This window comes from Pipistrellus kuhlii, unplaced genomic scaffold (genome assembly GCF_014108245.1).
Source record: "Pipistrellus kuhlii isolate mPipKuh1 unplaced genomic scaffold, mPipKuh1.p scaffold_m20_p_34, whole genome shotgun sequence".
NCBI lineage: Eukaryota > Metazoa > Chordata > Mammalia > Chiroptera > Vespertilionidae > Pipistrellus > Pipistrellus kuhlii.
This window is the reverse complement of record NW_023425534.1, coordinates 1,755,706-1,772,844: the sequence shown is the minus strand read 5'-3', so window position 1 is coordinate 1,772,844 and position 17,139 is coordinate 1,755,706. Positions and strand designations below refer to the sequence as shown.

At 68.6% G+C, this 17,139-nt stretch overlaps 1 protein-coding gene across 4 annotated transcripts in view; it reads right to left on the bottom strand.

Annotated features, from left to right (window-relative positions):
- The window catches only part of KCNAB2 (potassium voltage-gated channel subfamily A regulatory beta subunit 2), a 62,647-nt gene that overhangs the window by 13,979 nt on the left and 31,529 nt on the right, over positions 1-17,139 (bottom strand). For all 4 annotated transcript variants that reach the window (XM_045570541.1, XM_045570542.1, XM_036460877.2 and 1 more), the window contains 3 exons: positions 4,615-4,658; positions 3,473-3,510; positions 1,743-1,822 (listed from right to left, as the gene is read on the bottom strand). In XM_045570541.1, the coding sequence (XP_045426497.1) occupies positions 1,743-1,822; positions 3,473-3,510; positions 4,615-4,658 (162 nt within the window). The remainder of the gene's footprint in view (positions 1-1,742; positions 1,823-3,472; positions 3,511-4,614; positions 4,659-17,139) is intronic.

The following is a 17,139-nucleotide window of genomic DNA, read 5'->3' as shown; positions in this document are numbered from 1 at the left end:
CGTGTGCGTGCTCCTCTGATCTCCTGTGTTTGGATGAGACAGACGCCCTGCTGGCCCCTGTCCGCTCTGTCTGGCGCCCCTCGGGGCCCCGCACCAAACTCGGCCCCGGCCTCATGGGCACTGCTCTGCCCGCGTGGCGCGGCAGTGATGGACTCGCCCTTTAGTTTCTGACTTTTGAGGACGTTTTGCTGGCAGAGTGTCCTGGGTGAGAGAGGCCCGAGCTGACCCGAGCGCGGCTCCCCGCCATGGAAACGCTGAGTCACGCTCTCCGGGGAATGCTCTCGCTGGCAGGCCGCCTGGCAGCATCTGAAAGCTCTCCCCTCGCGGGCAGGATGCTCAGAGGCACTCAGCAGCCTCCTCCGCAGTCCCGGGCCCTCCCGGGCCAAAGGTCAGAGAGAGCGGAGAGAGGAAGGCAGCCGTGGGCCTGGCTCACAGGCACTGAGACAGAGTTAGCCAAGGCCTGCTGCCCGTGGCCGGGGACTTGGCGAGGCTGGTGCCGTCCTGCCGGGCACAGCAGCCCTGCAGCTCCGGAAGTGCCCAAAGCAGCACCGGCAGGAGAGGGGGGCACCTGGCTACGCGAATGGCACCTGGTTAGCGAGAGGGACAGCGCCGGGCCCCGCCCGCTGGGGCGCCTGGCAGCCCGGCCCGGGCAGCTTCTCCGTGCCTGTCCCTTGGCGCAGCGCCCGCTCCCCCGTGTGGGTGGCTGGGGAAACGAGGCCCTGATGGGGGTGAGTGGGCAGGTTCAGAGGCCGGGGGCGTGGAGGGCAGGACAGGGCAGTGGGCACAGCGACGGCCCCCGGAAGCTGCTCCTGGAGGCCCCCGGCTGCCAGGACCCGGGTGCGAGTCCCGAGCTGCCCCGCCTGGCGTCCCTTCGCTGGGGCGTGGAGGTGGAGCAGCGTGGCTGCCTGAAGCTGTGCACAGGGCCGGGCCATCTGCAGGAGGCGGCACAGAGCTGCCCACGGGCCTGGTGCAGGGCAGGTGAGCCGTGGAACGGCCTCCGCACGGGCCTCCCCACCTCTGGCCCTCGGTCTGGACAGCGGCTCACTGATGGGCAGCGGCCGCCCGCGTGGAGGGGTTGGCGGGCAGTGAGCTGCTGACGGGGCTGGGGAGGGTGGGGTCCCAGTGGAGGCCCCAGGGCTGTGGGATCCTCGGACCCTGGGCCAGGGCTTGAGTCGAGGCCCCGCTGCTCTGGCCCCGGCGCAGGTGCCGCCGGAGGGGGGCGCGGGGCCGGAGCCAGCAGATGACTTCACACCGAAGCGCTCTGGAAACCCGAGGCGAGGCGGAGAGCGGATGATTTGATTACCGCCGGCCCCGAGCCCAGGCCGCGGCCTCGCTGTTACATAATTGAGGAGCCAGCCGCTGCCAAGAGGAAAGTGCTTCCTGCTGGCCGCCCCTGTGCCAGCCCTGCCCTGCCTCCCGCCCCCCGCTGCGCCATTAGGAGGTGAAGATGTCAGGAGAGCGAGGGGGGGAGGGGCGGGGGAGCCGGTGACAGCTTCATCTCGGCCCTGGCCGGGCATGGCGGCGTTGGCACAGAGGGGCCGAGGCGGCCGTGGTGAGCACACGGGGAGTTTAGCAAGTGCCCGGTATGCCAGCGTCTGCCATCAGGCACCAGGAAAACCACTGCCCTGAGCCATTTGGAGCTTAGAGAGGCGGGCGGAGGGGGAGGCACAAGAGGGTGGCAGGAAAGACTGGGGGGGACGGGACGCGTGGCCACACCCCTTCCCACAAGGAGACACACGCACTTGCCCGCCGCGTAGACTTCCGCCGTGTCGAAGAGGTTGATCCCATTGTCATAGGCCAAGGTCATGAGCTGCTCTGCCATCTGGAACGAGAGCGGGGAACTCAGTACCTTTCCCACTGCGGTCCCCCAGCCCCCCTTTCCCACGAGAAGCGGGGGCTCTGTCCTGCCAGCCGGGGGTGCCCAGAGGCCCGGGGGTGCCCAGGGCCCAGGCCCCACGCTGGGCACCCTCACAGGCCTCTGCTCGGCCTTCCTGGGCACGGCCTGCCTCCGGACACGGGGTCGGCAGGGAGCAGGGAGCTGCAGGCGTCCGTGGCTGCTCACCAGGAACGCCCTGTGGGCCCGGCCGCCTGGCAGTGCCCCCTTCCTCCACAGCCCGGGGGGCCCAGCTTCCTGGTGGTCCCTGCCCCGCCAGCTCAGACCCCGGGGGTGGCCAGCGGGAGACTAACCTGGGCATTCTCCCCCTGGACCCAGGACGTGCTGGTGTTTTGGACACGACGGGGGTGAGGGAGCACGGAAACGCCGCTGGCTCCTGCCTGCGATCGTGTCGCCTGCCAGGACCTCACGGGGCCTGAATCTGTCATCTGTCATGTCCGCTGCCCTCCCAGCTCCCGTCCCCTGGAAATGACTTCCAGGGTCGCTGTACATGTCACTGTCCCCGATGGGGACGTGGAGGGAGAGCTACTGGCTGTCTCCCACGGGGACGCTGCGGGCAGCACAGTGAGTGCCTGGGAGTGAGGTCACCCGCAGGGAAAGAGGCGAGGCAGGCGAGACCTGTGCCTGTGACCCATGTGGGCTCGGGGCTCCCGCTTCCAGTCTAAGTGCTCAGACCAGTGCAAAGAATTATCAGACCTGCTGCTGTCGCAACAAGAAAAAGGCACAAACACACCCAGTAGGCCTGGCCGGCGTGGCTCAGGGGATGAGCATCGACCTATGAACCAGGAGGTTGTGGTTCCATGCCGGTCAGGGCACAGGCCTGGGTTTCGGGCTCGGTCCCCAGCAGGGGGCGTGCAGGAGGCGGCCGGTCCATGCTTCTCTCTCATCGTGGATGATGTTTCTCTCTCTCTCCCTCTCCCTTCCTCTCTGAAATCAATAAAAATACATCTAAAAAACACACACCAAGCACCTGCATTAGGATTTCGACGGAAGCAGAGCCTTTGCTACGAAAATGAAGCCAGCAGTCGGCGCTGGCCAGGCTGCAGGGGAAGCCACCGGTTACCTTTTAAATGCAACCTTTCCGACGGCGAGGGGGGCAAACGGGGAGATGCCTCTCCCCGAGCAGAGGCCACTGTCCTGCCTCCCCGGAGGCCCACTCACTGCCCTCGAACCCGGAGACACTGCTCGTCCTCATCCTGCAGCAAACTACCGGGACCTGCGGCTCCGGGGCCGGCGGGCTGTGCTGAGGTTTGCTCCCGCGGGCTCTGCAGGGGCAGCCCGGAGCGGCCCCGGCTCAGCTGGGAAAGCTGCCCTGGTTTTCCTGGCTGCGGGAGGCCTGAGCCCCCGGGCACCTGGCTGCTGTGTGGTGCCACCGCCGCGGCTCACCCTCCCCGCTGGGCACGGGGCCGGGCACAGGCCGGGCACGGGGCCGGGCACGGGGCCGGGCACAGGAGATGGGGGGATCTGTGGCGGCTGCTGGGGCCGCGGCCTCACTGGGCATCTAGCAGGCATCACCACCTGCAGGGGCAGGGGGCCGGGGTGGGGCGCCCTCGCTGGGGCCTGGGGGGGGCGTCTCACCTCGTCGGTGATCTGGCCTCCGAAGGTCACCCATGTTCCTGGAAGGAGACGCACAGGTCAGTCAGGGAGCCTCGGGGAGGCCGGCTCTCCCCTCCGGGGCTGGGGCCTCAGGCCGCAGGGCCCAGGGCACGGCCACAGGCCGCGGACACCCTGCTGTGTGAGCGCGTCCTTGGCGGGGGGACACCTGAGCTTCGAACCGAGGACAGGCAGTGCCCAGAGCAGGCGGCGGGCGTGGGGCTTTGAAACGTTCCTTGGGGCTCAAGCTAAAGGGGCTGCTGTTCCAGAGACGGCCTGCAGGGGGCGGGGCAGGGGCAGGTCCCCACTCGTGCTGGCCCAGGTGTGTGTGTGCGTGCATGTGTGTGTGTGTGTGTGTGTGTGAGGCGCACACTGTGTGTGTGTGTGTGTGTGTGTGAGGCGCACATTGTGTGTGTGTGAGGCGCACACTGTGTGTGTGTGTGTGTGTGAGGCGCACACTGTGTGTGTGTGTGTGTGTGTGTGTGTGTGAGGCGCACATTGTGTGTGTGTGAGGCGCACACTGTGTGTGTGTGTGTGTGAGGCGCACACTGTGTGTGTGTGAGGCGCACAGTGTGTGTGTGTGTGTGTGAGGGGCACACTGTGTGTGTGTGTGTGTGCGTGCATGCGTGTGTGTGTGTGTGTGTGTGAGGCGCACACTGTGTGTGTGTGTGTGTGAGGCGCATACTGTGTGTGTGTGTGTGTGTGTGTGTGTGAGGCGCACATTGTGTGTGTGTGTGTGTGTGAGGCGCACGTGTGTGTGTGTGTGAGGCGCACGTGTGTGTGTGTGTGTGTGTGAGGCGCACACTGTGTGTGTGTGTGTGTCACACATTGTATGTGTGTGTGTGTGTGTGTGAGGCGTACACTGTGTGTGTGTGTGTGTGTGTGTGTGTGTGTGTGTGAGGCGCACACTGTGTGTGCACCACGGGGTGGAGGGCAGCGTGACCGGAACGGAGCTCTCAGCTGGGGAAGGAAAGGCTGTCCCTCCCCCCCGCCCTCTCCCAGGCACCCGTCACCATGGTAACAGGCACACACCCATCCTGGCCCTGGGGCAGCTCCCACTCCGGGCGGGCGGTCCCTTCGCCCCCCACAGCCCTGTTCCCCGTGGCTCCGGCCTGCGCCGCACTCACCCAGCCCCAGGCAGGACACCCGCAGGCCCGACTTCCCCAGGTTCCTGCAAAGGAAACACAAATGTCAGTGCTCCGGTCCGCCCGCCAGGCTCCGCCCCATTCCCAGGGGCTCCCTGAGCCCCGACATTTCCCACTGCGGCCCCCCGGTCCCCCTTTTCCCACTGCGGCCCCCCAGCCCCCCCCTTCCCCACTGCGGCTCCCCGTCCCCCCTTTCCCACTGTGGCTCCCCGTCCCCCCTTTCCCACTGCGACTCCCCAGCCCCCCCTTCCCACTGCGGCTCCCCGTCCCCCCTTTCCCACTGCGACTCCCCAGCCCCCCCTTTCCCACTGCGGCCCCCCAGCCCCCCCTTCCCCACTGCGGCTCCCCATCCCCCCTTTCCCACTGCGGCTCCCCGTCCCCCCTTTCCCACTGTGACTCCCCAGCCCCCCTTTCCCACTGCGGCCCCCCGCCCCCCCTTTCCCACTGCGGCCCCCCGTCCCCTCTTTCCCACTTCGGTCCCCCGTCCCCCCTTTCCCACTTCAGTCCCCCGTCCCCCCTTTCCCACTGCGGCCCCCCGCCCCCCTTTCCCACTGAGGCTCCCCAGCCCCCCCTTTCCCACTGCGGCCCCCAGCCCCCCTTTCCCACTGCGCCCCCCAGCCCCCCCTTTCCCACTGCGGCCCCCCAGCCCCCCCTTTCCCACTGCGCCCCCCAGCCCCCCTTTCCCACTGCGCCCCTGGCCCCCACTGTTCTAAGAGCCGGCCCCCTCCCCCAGCCAGCGCTGCTGGAGGCTCTGAGACCAGGGGCCCTTCGGAGAGGCAGCTGCTGGGCCCTCAGGGGAAAGGGCCATGCGCGCCCCCCTGCACACGGGGCTCAGCACGGGGCTGGGACGGGCCACACTGGGGACCACGAGGCCACCGCAGAGGGAAGTGGGACGTGGCGACTCGTTTCCCGGCTGAGACAGATGGACGCGGCCGGTGGTGCTGCCCGGAGTGACCCCTCCCCTCCGTCGGGTCTTCACTCCGTCCTCCGAGCAGTGGCCCGGGCGCGGCCCTCGCAGCAGGAGGGGGGCTGCGGGTCCTGCTGGCTGACCCCCTGTGTGACCCCGGGCAGCTCCGGGGTACCCCCCCCCCCGCCTCTGTGTGACCCGCCCCCCCACCCCCCCGCCTCTATGTGACCCCGGGCAGCTCCGGGATACCTCCCCCCCCCCCCCTGTGTGACCCCGGGCGGCCGGCTCCCGGGTACTGTCCCCCCCCCCCAGCCGCTGTGTGACCCCGGGGCAGCTCCGGGATACCACCCCCCCCCCCCCTGCCTGTGTGACCCGGGGCAGCTCCGGGATACCGCCCCCCCCCGCCTCTGTGTGCCCCCCCCCCCCCCCCCCCCGCCTCTGTGTGACCCCGGGCAGCTCCGGGGTACCCCCCCCCCGCCTCTGTGTGACCCCGGGCAGCTCCGGATACCTCCCCCCCCCCCCTGTGTGACCCCGGGCGGCCGGCTCCAGGATACCCCCCCCCCCGCCTCTGTGTGACTCGCCCCCCCCCCCTCTGTGTGACCCCGGGCGGCCAGCTTCGGGATAACCCCCCTTCCCTCCCCCAGTGTGACCCCGGGCAGCTCCGGGGTACCCCCCCCCGCCTCTGTGTGACCCGCCCCCCCACCCCCCCGCCTCTGTGACCCCGGGGCAGCCGGCTCCGGGATAACACCCCCCCCCCCGCCTGTGTGACCTCGGGGCAGCTGGCTCCAGGATACCGGCCCCCCCCCCCCGCCTCTGTGTGACCCGCCCCCCCCCCCCCCCTCTGTGACCCCGGGGCAGCCGGCTCCGGGATACCGGCCCCCCTCACCCCCGCCACCAGGCACGCCCCCCTTTACTGGGACACGGGTGTGAGCTGCCCGGATGGTGGTGACCCCACAGCGGGGCCCTGACCTCCCGGTGCTGAGTCCCCTTTCCGGGGGATCCCGATGCCAGGAGCCTGGTCCTGGGACGAGCCTGGGGCGACCCTCCAGGCGGCGGGAAGTCAGAGAAATGCGGGAGGCGGCCTTGTGAGCCCCACTCCTCCCCGAGGCCCCCCCCCCCCCCCGCCCACTGCATGGGTGCTGGCCCCAGCTGCTCTCCAGGCCATCGCCCATGGGGCCACGCCGACCCCCGCAGCTCGTTTCCCTGGTTACAGACCTGGCCCCCCTCACAGGCAGTCGTGGTGGGCATGGATGCCATACAGTGCCAGGTGCCACCAAACGTTCGGCACTTCGAAATCGCCGGTGCCCTTGTCAAGTTTCCCAGGAAAATCAGGCCCGCGGTTCCCCCCCCCCCCCCCCCCCCCCCGGGCCTGCGGGAGGGAGGACGCTCTGGCGCCGGCTTCTCTGTAGGGAGCGGGCGGGGGCCCACCTCCCTGGCCGAGCACCTGGGCCCGAGGCCTCCACTGCCCACCTGCAGCTGGCTCCCCACCCGCCTCCCCCGGGGCGGCCAGGAGGCCCCGAGCTGCAACGTGCCCGGCACCGCGCACCGGACGCTGACACTCCGCACGTGCGGCCTCCAGGGCAGACAGCGCAGAGCGGGCGGCGGCCTTCCTCCCCACGCGGACAGTCAGACGGTGGGCGGCGGGGCCTTGTCTTTTCCTACAGATCCTGACGTGACCCAGTGGCGCCTGGCATCGCCCGTACGTGCCAATCAGAGCCACCCGCCCTGTGACTGCTGCACAGAGGCTCCGCCCCCTGTGCCTCTCCCCCCCACCCCCGTACTCGGTCGCCAGGTGTGCTCCGTGTTGAGGTCACGCTCCCCACGGGAGCGGGGAGGCAGGCGTGGGAGAAATCGGGCGCCTGCTCAGAAGCTCTGGGGACGAAACAGAAAGAACCGAAGGCTCCCATCAGCGGTTCTTCCCGTTCTGGGGGCAGGGAGCCCTTCGAGAAGGCCCCCCCTGGACGTGGGCACGGACACGGGGACCTCAGCACCCCGTCTGCGACGCCCAGGTGTTCCCCGAGCCCCCTGCCTGGGCCCGTGTACGTGTCCGGGAGGACACAGACCCCGGCGGAGCCACGGACGGGCTGAGCGCCCTCCTGCCCCGGGGCAGCACCTGGCGCGCCTCCCCCGCCCCCGCCGCCACGGGAACCGTTCAGCACCAGTAGGACGTCACGCCGTGCCAGGGTGACCCGTTCCCGGCGTCTCCCGGCGAACACGATGGCGCAGGCCCTGCCGCCCGCTGCCAGGCCCGGGAGAAGGAATGAGAAGGGACAGGAGCTGCAGGAACCCGCTGCCCCATGGGGCGGGGCCCCTGACACGTCCCCGCGCCGTCCGGACCGTGGCGGTGACACGCCGCCGCTCGAAACCTCCCAGACGCAAAGCCGCTCCCTCCAGACCCTTCTCCCCGGTGAAACGTGACACCACGACAGGACCGCCGGCTCAGCCCGCCGGTGCCGCCCGGGGCTGGGCATCGGCCTGAGACCAGGAGGCCAGGACGGACTCCGGTCAGGGCACAGGGTCAGGCTGCGGATTTGATTCCCAGCAGGGGGAGTGCAGGAGGCAGCCAATCGATGCTGATGTTTCTCTCATCGATGTCTCTATCTCCTTCTCCCTTCCTCTCTTTCTAAAATCAATAAAAACACGTTTTAAAAATAGCTGGCTACATCTCTAAGCCCAAATAACATTAGTCTCCGTTAATTTGGCCCTCTCTCTCCTGTGGTCTGGGAAAATGCTGCTGAGTTCTCTCGGACTTAGCCTTCGCCCAGGGAGGCGCCGAGGGCCAGCACCGAGGTCACGTGGCCGTCAGATGCCGGGAACCGCCGGACACCGCGCCCAGGCTCTGGGCGATCACAGGCGCTTTAAAGATAGTCCAGGCCCTTCCCCTCGGCCATCCGGGCGGAGGGCCAGTGCGTTGGGGGGGGAAGCAGCAGGGCTCGGGGGAGCCGGTGCGATGGAGGGACGGGCCGTTCTCCGGTCAGTGCGGTGACTGCCCGTCAGCAGTCTGCCTGCTCAGGCCCCAGGCTCCCGAAGGCGGGCCTGGCAGGGCCGGGGCCCTGGGGTGTAACTCGGGGTGAGATGGAAGAGGGCTGCCCTGGGCAGATTCGGGACCTCGCTGGCTCCCCCCCTTACTCCCAGGCTTGACTCCCGCTTTGCACGGAGACCTGGGCCCTCGGACAGGCACGTGGCCCCTCTGCTGGCCACACACCTCCAGCTCCCGCACACGACAGCGTGGCTGGAGGCGGGCCTGGATCACGCCCCTGGCAGGGGCCAGCCTCCTGAGGATGTCAGGGTGGGGGCAGAGTGGGATCTCGCATCCTGCAGCCCCCTGCACCTGGCTGTGGCCCTCAGACAATCATATGGAGCAACCCCAGGGGCAGGTGGTGGGGGGGCAGGAACCCTGTGGGGCAGATGCCGTGTTAAGCAGGCGCCCGTGGGGCAGGCACCCCCTGGGGCAGGTTCCCACCAGGCAGGAACCCCGTGCTCAGCCAGGGTGTCCCGTGGTTTGAGTTCTGACTTCCATTTCAGCTGCTGTGAGACACCCCCAGAGGATGAAGCACCCCCCCTCCTGCACCCCAAGTGCAGCTCTCGGCGGCCACACGTGAGGACAGATGGGGTCCTGGGTTAGGAGACAGGAGCTGGGGTCTGAGCCCAGGTCCTCAGACTGCAACGGCCCAGCCCAATGAGCATCTCTCTCTTTACTGCCCGGCCGTCCTGCCTCCAGCAGGTGTGTACATACATGCACATGTGCCACGGATGTGCATACAGGTGCACCCACAGGAGCCCACACGTGCACACACAGGAGCCCAAAGGTGCACACACAGGGACACAAACAGGTGTGCACACACAGGAGCATAAATGTGCACACAAAGGAGCACACATGTGCACACAAGGAGCACACACAGGAACACACAGGTGCACACAGTCATCTTGAGCATTCAGGCTCTGAGATCTACTCCTCAGTGGACTGAGGCTCTCAGGAGGGAAGTCACGCTCACGGCCACTCCTTCCGCCTACACAGCGCTCTGTCTTTTTAGAACTGGCCCTCCGAGGATACCAGGATGGACTCAAAGGTCGCAGGGGTGACAGGAATCAAAGTGAAAGGGTGTGTCCTGCTCACTCTTAGCTTGTGATCCCCACTGAACAGGAACTCCCCAGAGCTTCCATCCTGGGGTCCTCCCTGAGCTCAGAGCGCCAGGCCTCCCCAGGCCCAGGGAGGAGGGCCACGGGCACAGACACTGGAGGACTCGGTGATTCCAGCACTCACCTCCAGGGGGCGCAGGACTACGACCTGGTGCCTCAGCGTCAGGTCCCACTTGGGGCCCTGGCTGTGGGGAGGGTTAGTCTCTGCACCCCGGCTGTCAGGACCGGCCCCTACCTCCCAGTTGCCACCAGCACCGGCCACCGGCCACCAGCATCTGACCAGAGAGGACTGGCAGCCCTTCCTGGGAGCGGGAGCCAGCGCCTGCCCGCCTGCCCGGTTTCCGCAGGCGGATTGTGTGGGCTCCCCTCCCCCCAGGCAATGCTGTTCTGGACCAATAGAGGCGCATGGGGCGTCAGGAAGGCCAGGCCCGCAGTGGGGTGCCCACCACGCTGCCCCTGGTGGGTGCCCTTTGCACAGAGCTGGGCCTCCCTTTCCACCGGAGCAAGTCCACCGAGCATCCGGGCAAGAGCCTGGGTGGAGCAGTGGGGTGCGGGGGGTGCGGTGCACAGGGTGGCAGGAGGGCCCCTGCCCCCGACTGTCTCCATGACCAGACACAGTGGGAGCCTGCAGCCCTGGGGCCTGAGCCGCAGAGGAGGGACGTATGACCACCAGTGCCCTCCCTGAGCGGCTGAGCATCCGCAGGAGAGCCCAGAGGCAGCTCTGAGCCCTGGAGCCACAGCCCTGCCGGGGGTCTGGCTCAGGCCAGGGGGGTGTGGGGGGAACACTAACTCCATCCCACGGTCACCGGGCAGTCCCAGACCATCACACCAACGCTGTCACCGCGGCCTGGCGGGAGAGACCCCGGATCACCGCGGGCCCTGTGTCCCCTGGGAGTGTGTGGGGGGCATTGAGGGGGAAGGGGCCTGTGGCCGGGGCCCGGGGTTCCCGGGAAGAGGAAGCATCACAGAATCAGAGCCTGACGCTGAGGGCATTGGCGGTGGTGACCCCCACCCCCCACAGGAACGGACAGGCCCCCATGCACCCCCTCTCCCTGCGCCGTGAAGAGACGCGGGGTGACCGAGCCTCCCTGTTACCTCTCCCCCGCCCGCCACGGCTCCCAGAGTCCCCTCCTGGCCTCCGACCTCGCCAAGCACCCCGGCCCCCGGGATCCGCGGGGTTACCGGCTCCCCGCGGCGGTGGGGGTGGGGGAGGCGTCCCGCCCGCGGAGCCCTCCGCACCTCCTACCTAAGCTTCATCCCCGGCTGCTTCCCGCCGGCGTCGTCGCTGGCGCTCGGGTGGCTCTGCACCGACAGCTGCCCCAGGCTCCGGGCCACCATGGCCACGGCGCGGAAGCGGCCGCGGGTGCCGGGGCTGGGGCTGCTGGCGGCCGGCCGGCCCAGCCGCTCGTCCGGGCCCCGGCCCTTGAGGCCATGCTCGGAGCACACGAAGGACACCTGCATGCTGGGGGTGCTGGTCCTCAGCTCCGGGGCGCCTCCCCCCGCCTCCCGGGCTCCCAGGTCATCGGCCCCTTCTCCGACGGCGACGAGACTTTGTCCCCGAAGGCGGAGGCGCCGCGGGGCTTCCTTCAGGAGAGGGTTCCCGAGGCGGGGACGGAGAACGGACGGACGCTGTGCACCTTCCGCCGGGGACTCCACCTCTCACCTCTCCCTCGGTCCCTCCTCCGCCCTCACGCTCTGGCTCTGGCTGCCCGGCCCCCGCAGTGTCCAGCGGGCTGGGCTGCCCGTCACTCCTGACCAATGAGCGACCCTGGAGCCTCTGACGGGAGGGGGCGGCCCCTGGTGGGCAGCGGGCGGAGGCCAGGCTCCGGGAGCAGCTGCCGTGCAGGCTTCCCCGAGTCCCCAGAAGGGCGCCTGGCGCTCAGCGGCTCAGCTCCCGGGGCTGCGCACCGAGGGGCTGGGACTCCCACCGGGTCCATCGGATGCCGGCGGAGGCTCAGGAGGCACCGGCCGATCCATTATTAACGAGGCGACCGCACAGGCCTCTCCCCGGCCGGAGGCGGTAGCGGCACAGGCTGCTCGGGCTCACGCCGCCCGGCCAGGACGGGAGAGGCAGGCAGCACAGCCAGTGGGCGGCTGCGCTCACAGCGGCTCCGGCAGCACCTTCTGCTTGTGGTCCTCGCCCAGGCCGGTGGGGCCTCCCCGGGGCTTGGCGCGAGGAGAAGCCAGACCCCCGGACACGAAGGAGAAAGCCCGCTCCGCCTGGGTGCCAATGCCGCTGGGCTCAGGGGCCGGAGAGCCGGGAAGTGCCAGCCTGACATGGTGCCCAGGCCTCCGCAGGTGCCACAAACACGCTCAGCGAGGGAGAGAGGGAGGGAGTGGATAGACCCTCCCTTCCCACTCTCCCTTCCCACCCTCACGGGGTTCCTGAAGCCCAGGGAGCTGACCCTGTTGGCGGGAAGGCCCCTCTGACCCGCTGTGGGTGTGCTCTCTGCCCTCGGGAGGGGCTGAGAAAGGGCAGTGACAGGAGGAGGGGGCGGGGGCAGCCCACGCTCCGTGCTAACCCTCCGTGGATCCCAGCTGGGTGTCCGGCCCTCTCTGGGGCTTCACTTCCAATGACAAAGTGAGGGGCGTGGCCCGAGAAGCCCTGGGGCCCCTCCCAGCTCGGGCCCCGGACACCTTCCGCCCCTGCTGGCTGCACCCTCAGCTCTGACAGGGCCCAGGAAGACCCACCCGGGGGAGGCCCCGCCCTGCCTTTGGGCGCAGGCGTGAGGACTCAGACGGCGCCGGCCGCTGGGCTCCCTGCGTGTGAGCTGGGCTCAGGGCGGCGACTCCTCTGCCAGCACCAGGGGTCTGGAGGTCCGGGGCGGATCACAAAGGTGGGGTCAGAGGGCACCTGCGGAGCGCTCCCCGGGGCCTGGCCCTCCGGATGGCCTCACGGATGGCGTGCCCCCGTGGGCCTGCAGCGCGAGGGGCTTCCGGAGGTGGGAGACCCTCCCATCGCTCCCCACGGGTGAGTGTACCCCTTCATCCGCCCCAGGACACGGGCCTGACGTGGCAGCAGGAGCCGCTCCCTGAGGGACACAGGGGCACAGAGGGGCTGGGAGGGCAGAGCTGGTGCCTTCACCAAGAAGGCCCTGGCAGGTCTCAGATGCCACCTACCGAGACCAGGGGGCAGGTGCCCAGGACCCGCCTGTCCACTGCCCCCGGGGGTGGTGGGGAGGTGGATGGCAGCCTGCTGTGCTGGTCTCCCGGGAGCAGAGAAGAGGCCAGCCCCGGCGGGGACCTCTGTCCTAGGCGGCCAGTGTGAAAAGGCTCAACCATCCGCTCCAACAATGCCCTCCACGAGCTGGACTCTGCACGCGGGACCACATGCCCTGTCTGCTGGGAGCCCCAGGTGGCGAAGGCCCCGCCCGGGCCCTGCCCCCGGCTTTGGGTGCTCCCCGGCTCGGGGTGCTCCTCGGCACCTGACCAGGCCACCAGGGGAGCTGGCTCCACATGCCGGTCCCTGGGCCCCACTCAGGCCTGCGGGGTCAGTGGTTCCGGCCAGGTACTGGGTCCCACAGGGCTGCCATCTGATGGGGCGCTGCTTCTTTAAACCGCAAGCACATGTTCAGCGAGCCGGAGGCCCGAACCCACCGCTGGTGGGAGAAAACGCTAACGCGCTGGGAGGCCAGCCAGGCGACCCCGGGGCCGAGTGAGGCGGGAGCAGAGGTCAAATGCAGGACACCCCGTGGAATCTGAACGCCCATAAGCAACGACTCCCTTCTTAGTGTAAGTACGTCCCAAACATCTCGTGGGACGTACTTATACTAAATAAGAGACAAAAATAAATCAATTTGTTGCTTATTTGAAATTCAAGTGTAAGTGGGCACTTTGTGCTTTCATTGGCTAAATCTGGCAACGGGGCACAGACCGGGCGGCGGGGACAGGGTCCCTCTGGCCGCCGACTGGCTCTGGCGGGGCTCATCCTCGGGAGCTCAGGAATAACGCCACGTGGATGCACTTTAGCAATGAACATGCGGGCTCCAGGGCTGGCCGTGCTGAGGCTTTCGGAGACCAAAGTGGGCGGGCCGGGCGCTGTCCCAGGTGCTGATTTCAGAGACCAGCGAGCGAACCAGAATGGAGGACACAGGGTCAGCGAAGCTCCAGCCTCTGCTACGAGAGCCACAGCCGCCCACCCAGAGGCCACCCGCGGAGGGCCACTGCCCACGAGGACGCAAAGGCGGGGGCACAGCCTTGCCCCCGGGACCCCTGGGTTTCGGCGCCAGGATGGGTTTGTCGCTGGAGCAGATGACGGAGCCTTTTCACTGTCTGTGCCGTCACCCCCGGCAACGACTCTGTCCCAGCGACGCTGCTGCCGAAGCCACATGGAAGCACGAGCGCGTCTCCCCCTTCTCTCCAGGCACCGCACCCCCGTCACCCACACAGTCCCACACGCGGTGCTTGTCTCTGAGGACAGGCCTGCACAGCCCCCCACGTTCCTCTGCCACGTTTCTACGTGGCTGGAATTTCTTTCTTTTAAATCCCCACCAGGGGATATCTTTTCCACTGGTTATTTTAGAGAGAGTGGAAGGGAGGGAGGAGGGGGAGAGGGAGAGAAACATCGATGTGAGACAGACACATCGATAGGCTGCCTTCTGCTCGTGCCCCTGGGCCGGGGATCGAACCTGCAGCTGAGGTACGTGCCCTTGACCAGGAATCAAACCCGCAACCCTTTGGTCTGCAGGTTGACGCTCTAACCACTGAGCACACTGGCCAGGGCACGGTTGGAATTTTTTAAACGCAAGACATCTGCTCCAGCGCACAATGGAGCCGTTACCCGGGTTGCCTGGGCCGCCGCTGCCTGGGCCGCCCCTGCCGTGTCCCGGTGCTCCCCGCCGCGCCGGCCCTTACCGGTACTTCATGCCTGTGCGCCGGGCGGTGCAGCCGTCCAGCGAGAGGCCGTGCATGCGGAGGAAGCTCTCCATGTTCCGGGCCTGGGCGGCCGCCCGCACCTCCCGCAGCCGCCGCAGCTCCAGCGCGTCGGTCTGCCGCACCGGGTGCAGGGCCCAGTCCGAGTGGCACCTGCTGCTCACGCTCCTCAGGCTCTCGCTGTACGTCATGGACAACATGGTCCCGCCCGGGGGCCGCCGCTGTCCGGACGGGAAAGGCCGAGCGGCGATGGGTCAGCGAGGGCCGCGGTCCCCACTGCCCTCGCCGCACGCTGGCGCCGGGGCAGGGCGGCTGCGGAGACCCGTCCTCCAAGGCGAGTGGCCACCAGGCTGTGGGCGGGCCTGGCCCCCGCGGTGAACACCCTTGGGGTGGGCGTCTCTGTCCTCCGGGCTGCGTGGCGGTGGCTCTGGCTCAGCGCCCCCTGCCCCCGCACCGTGAGGCAAGCCCCGAGCAGCGGCATTCCAGGCGGGCGCACTCGGGGTGCTCCGGGCGGAACTGGGGCGCAGAGAGCATGCAGCTAGCCGGAGCCCCAAAGCCAAAGACACGGCAGCACAGCGCCCCCTGGAGGCGCTGCCGGGCAAGACCAGGGAAAGGCGGTGCCTGGGCAGCAGCAGAAGCGCACCTGTCGCGAGTCAAACGCCATGTGACCATGCACCTGCCCATCACACGCGTGGGGAGGGAGAGCCACCCGCACGCACGCGCTGGACACACCGGCAGCGCCCGCCGGGCGCCACGCTCTGTGGTCACTGAGGATGTCACCGTCCGCGGATTCTTGCAATAGAGAGACGGAGTGGAGGGTGTGAGGGAGAGTGGAGGGGTCGGGTTATTAGGGACATTTCAGAGCTTACGTGTCAAAAGCCGCCACCCTAGAGGATGGTGGTGCTCCCTCGGAAAGAAAAACAACATGGATGTCCCTCCGCGGGGAAGCAGGAGTGAGTCCCACCTCACACGGGAACCCGTGGGCCTTCGGGGGCGAGGCGTCCGGCACGGCGGACATACAGTGATTCCCGAGAGAGCGGGCAGCGGCAACGGGGACGTGTGCCGAGTGCGGCCGTCAGGAGACTCTCGGGCGCAGCGAGGACGGCAGCCCAGGGCACCTCCTAACTCTGCCTCCACCCAGCAGCACCGCTGACTGGTAACCAGGACACGGTCACAGGGGCCAAGGCGGTCTGCAATCCGGGAGTGCCCCCTGCACCTGCCCAGCCCTCTGCCCGGCCCCGATGCCAGCTCAGCGGCCCCAGCAGCGCCACCGTCACCAAGGAGAGATGGGCCGGCTGCAGAGCGGGACCCTGGAGCCCAGGCCTGGGAGCTGGAGGCCCTGGCCCTGCCCCCCTCCCCGCTCCCCCCGCCTCTGTCGTCCCCAAGGGAGACAGTGCGGTTTTCCCTGGGGAGGCTGCATAGGGGGAGGGGCTGCTGCTCGGTCCCCGCGGGCGGGGGTGCGGTGGGAGCCCGCCTGTCCTGGCTGAGCACCCCCTTTCCCGCTGTGATTCTTCTCCGTGGCATCTGCCCTCCAGTGTGCCAGCTTCCCCGAGCACCCTGTGTGCTGCACCTGCTGACCTGAAGGCCAGGAGGGCGGGACTTTCCTGCCCACTTTCACCACTGCGTGCCCGGTGCCCCGGCAGCGACTGGGCGTTGCCCTGGCAGTGCCCACGGCACCTGGCAGAGCCGGGCGGCTCCCTGACGCAGACCCGGGCAGGGGGACGAGGTGGGCAGGTCTTCCATTCACCGTGGCTCAGCTCCATGGGGAGAAGGGCCTGCAGGGCCCATGGCCTCCGACACCCCCAGGGTTTGGACCGGGGTCCCTGCTGGGTGCTGAGGCAGGCGGGGTGTCCCCGCTATGAAAAGCCCTCCTCCCAGGAGCATCACTCTGGGCAGGAGAGGGCCCGGGGGTCCCAGGGTCTGGTCCGTCTTAGGAAAGGCAGCGGGACCGTGTCAGGCGCTGTCTCAGCGGCAGCTGTGCGGCCTGCGGCCAGCCCTGGCTTCCCTGGGGCCCGTGCCCCCGGGGGCAGGCTGCCGCCGGATGGGCGCTTCCCCAGAACAGGCCCAGCCAGGCCCAGATCAATAGCCATTAGCTTTCAAGACACTTCCCACAGCACAGCTCCGAGCTGCTGTGGCTCCAGAAACCCAGCTGCTATCCTGAAGCTGGGCTGGCAGATGGCTGGTGCCCAGGGTCTGGACAGGGCAGCCCTGTCTGTCGCCCGCTCTGTGCGACCCAGGCCACACCTCACCGCTCCAAGCCTCAGTCTTTAAGTCTGTGAAGTGGGACCATCAGGACCCCAGGCTGCACTGGACCGGCCCCGACAGCTGGGCGGGGGCTGGTGTTGCCGTGGGAACCCGCCGTGGACAGCGAGGCGGCCTGGGATATGACACCAGCTCTGAGTGGCGTGGGGACAAAAATCTACACACCAGGGTGGAGGGCACAGGGCAGAGGGCACAGGGTGGAGGGCACAGGGCGGGCAGGCGGGGCCGGCCTCTCTAGACCCGAACACGGGCTCGCGTGATCCGAGGGCGCCGTGCAGGCACCAAATGTGATGGCAAACGTTCGTCTGGACCAAATGTGGGCGCCA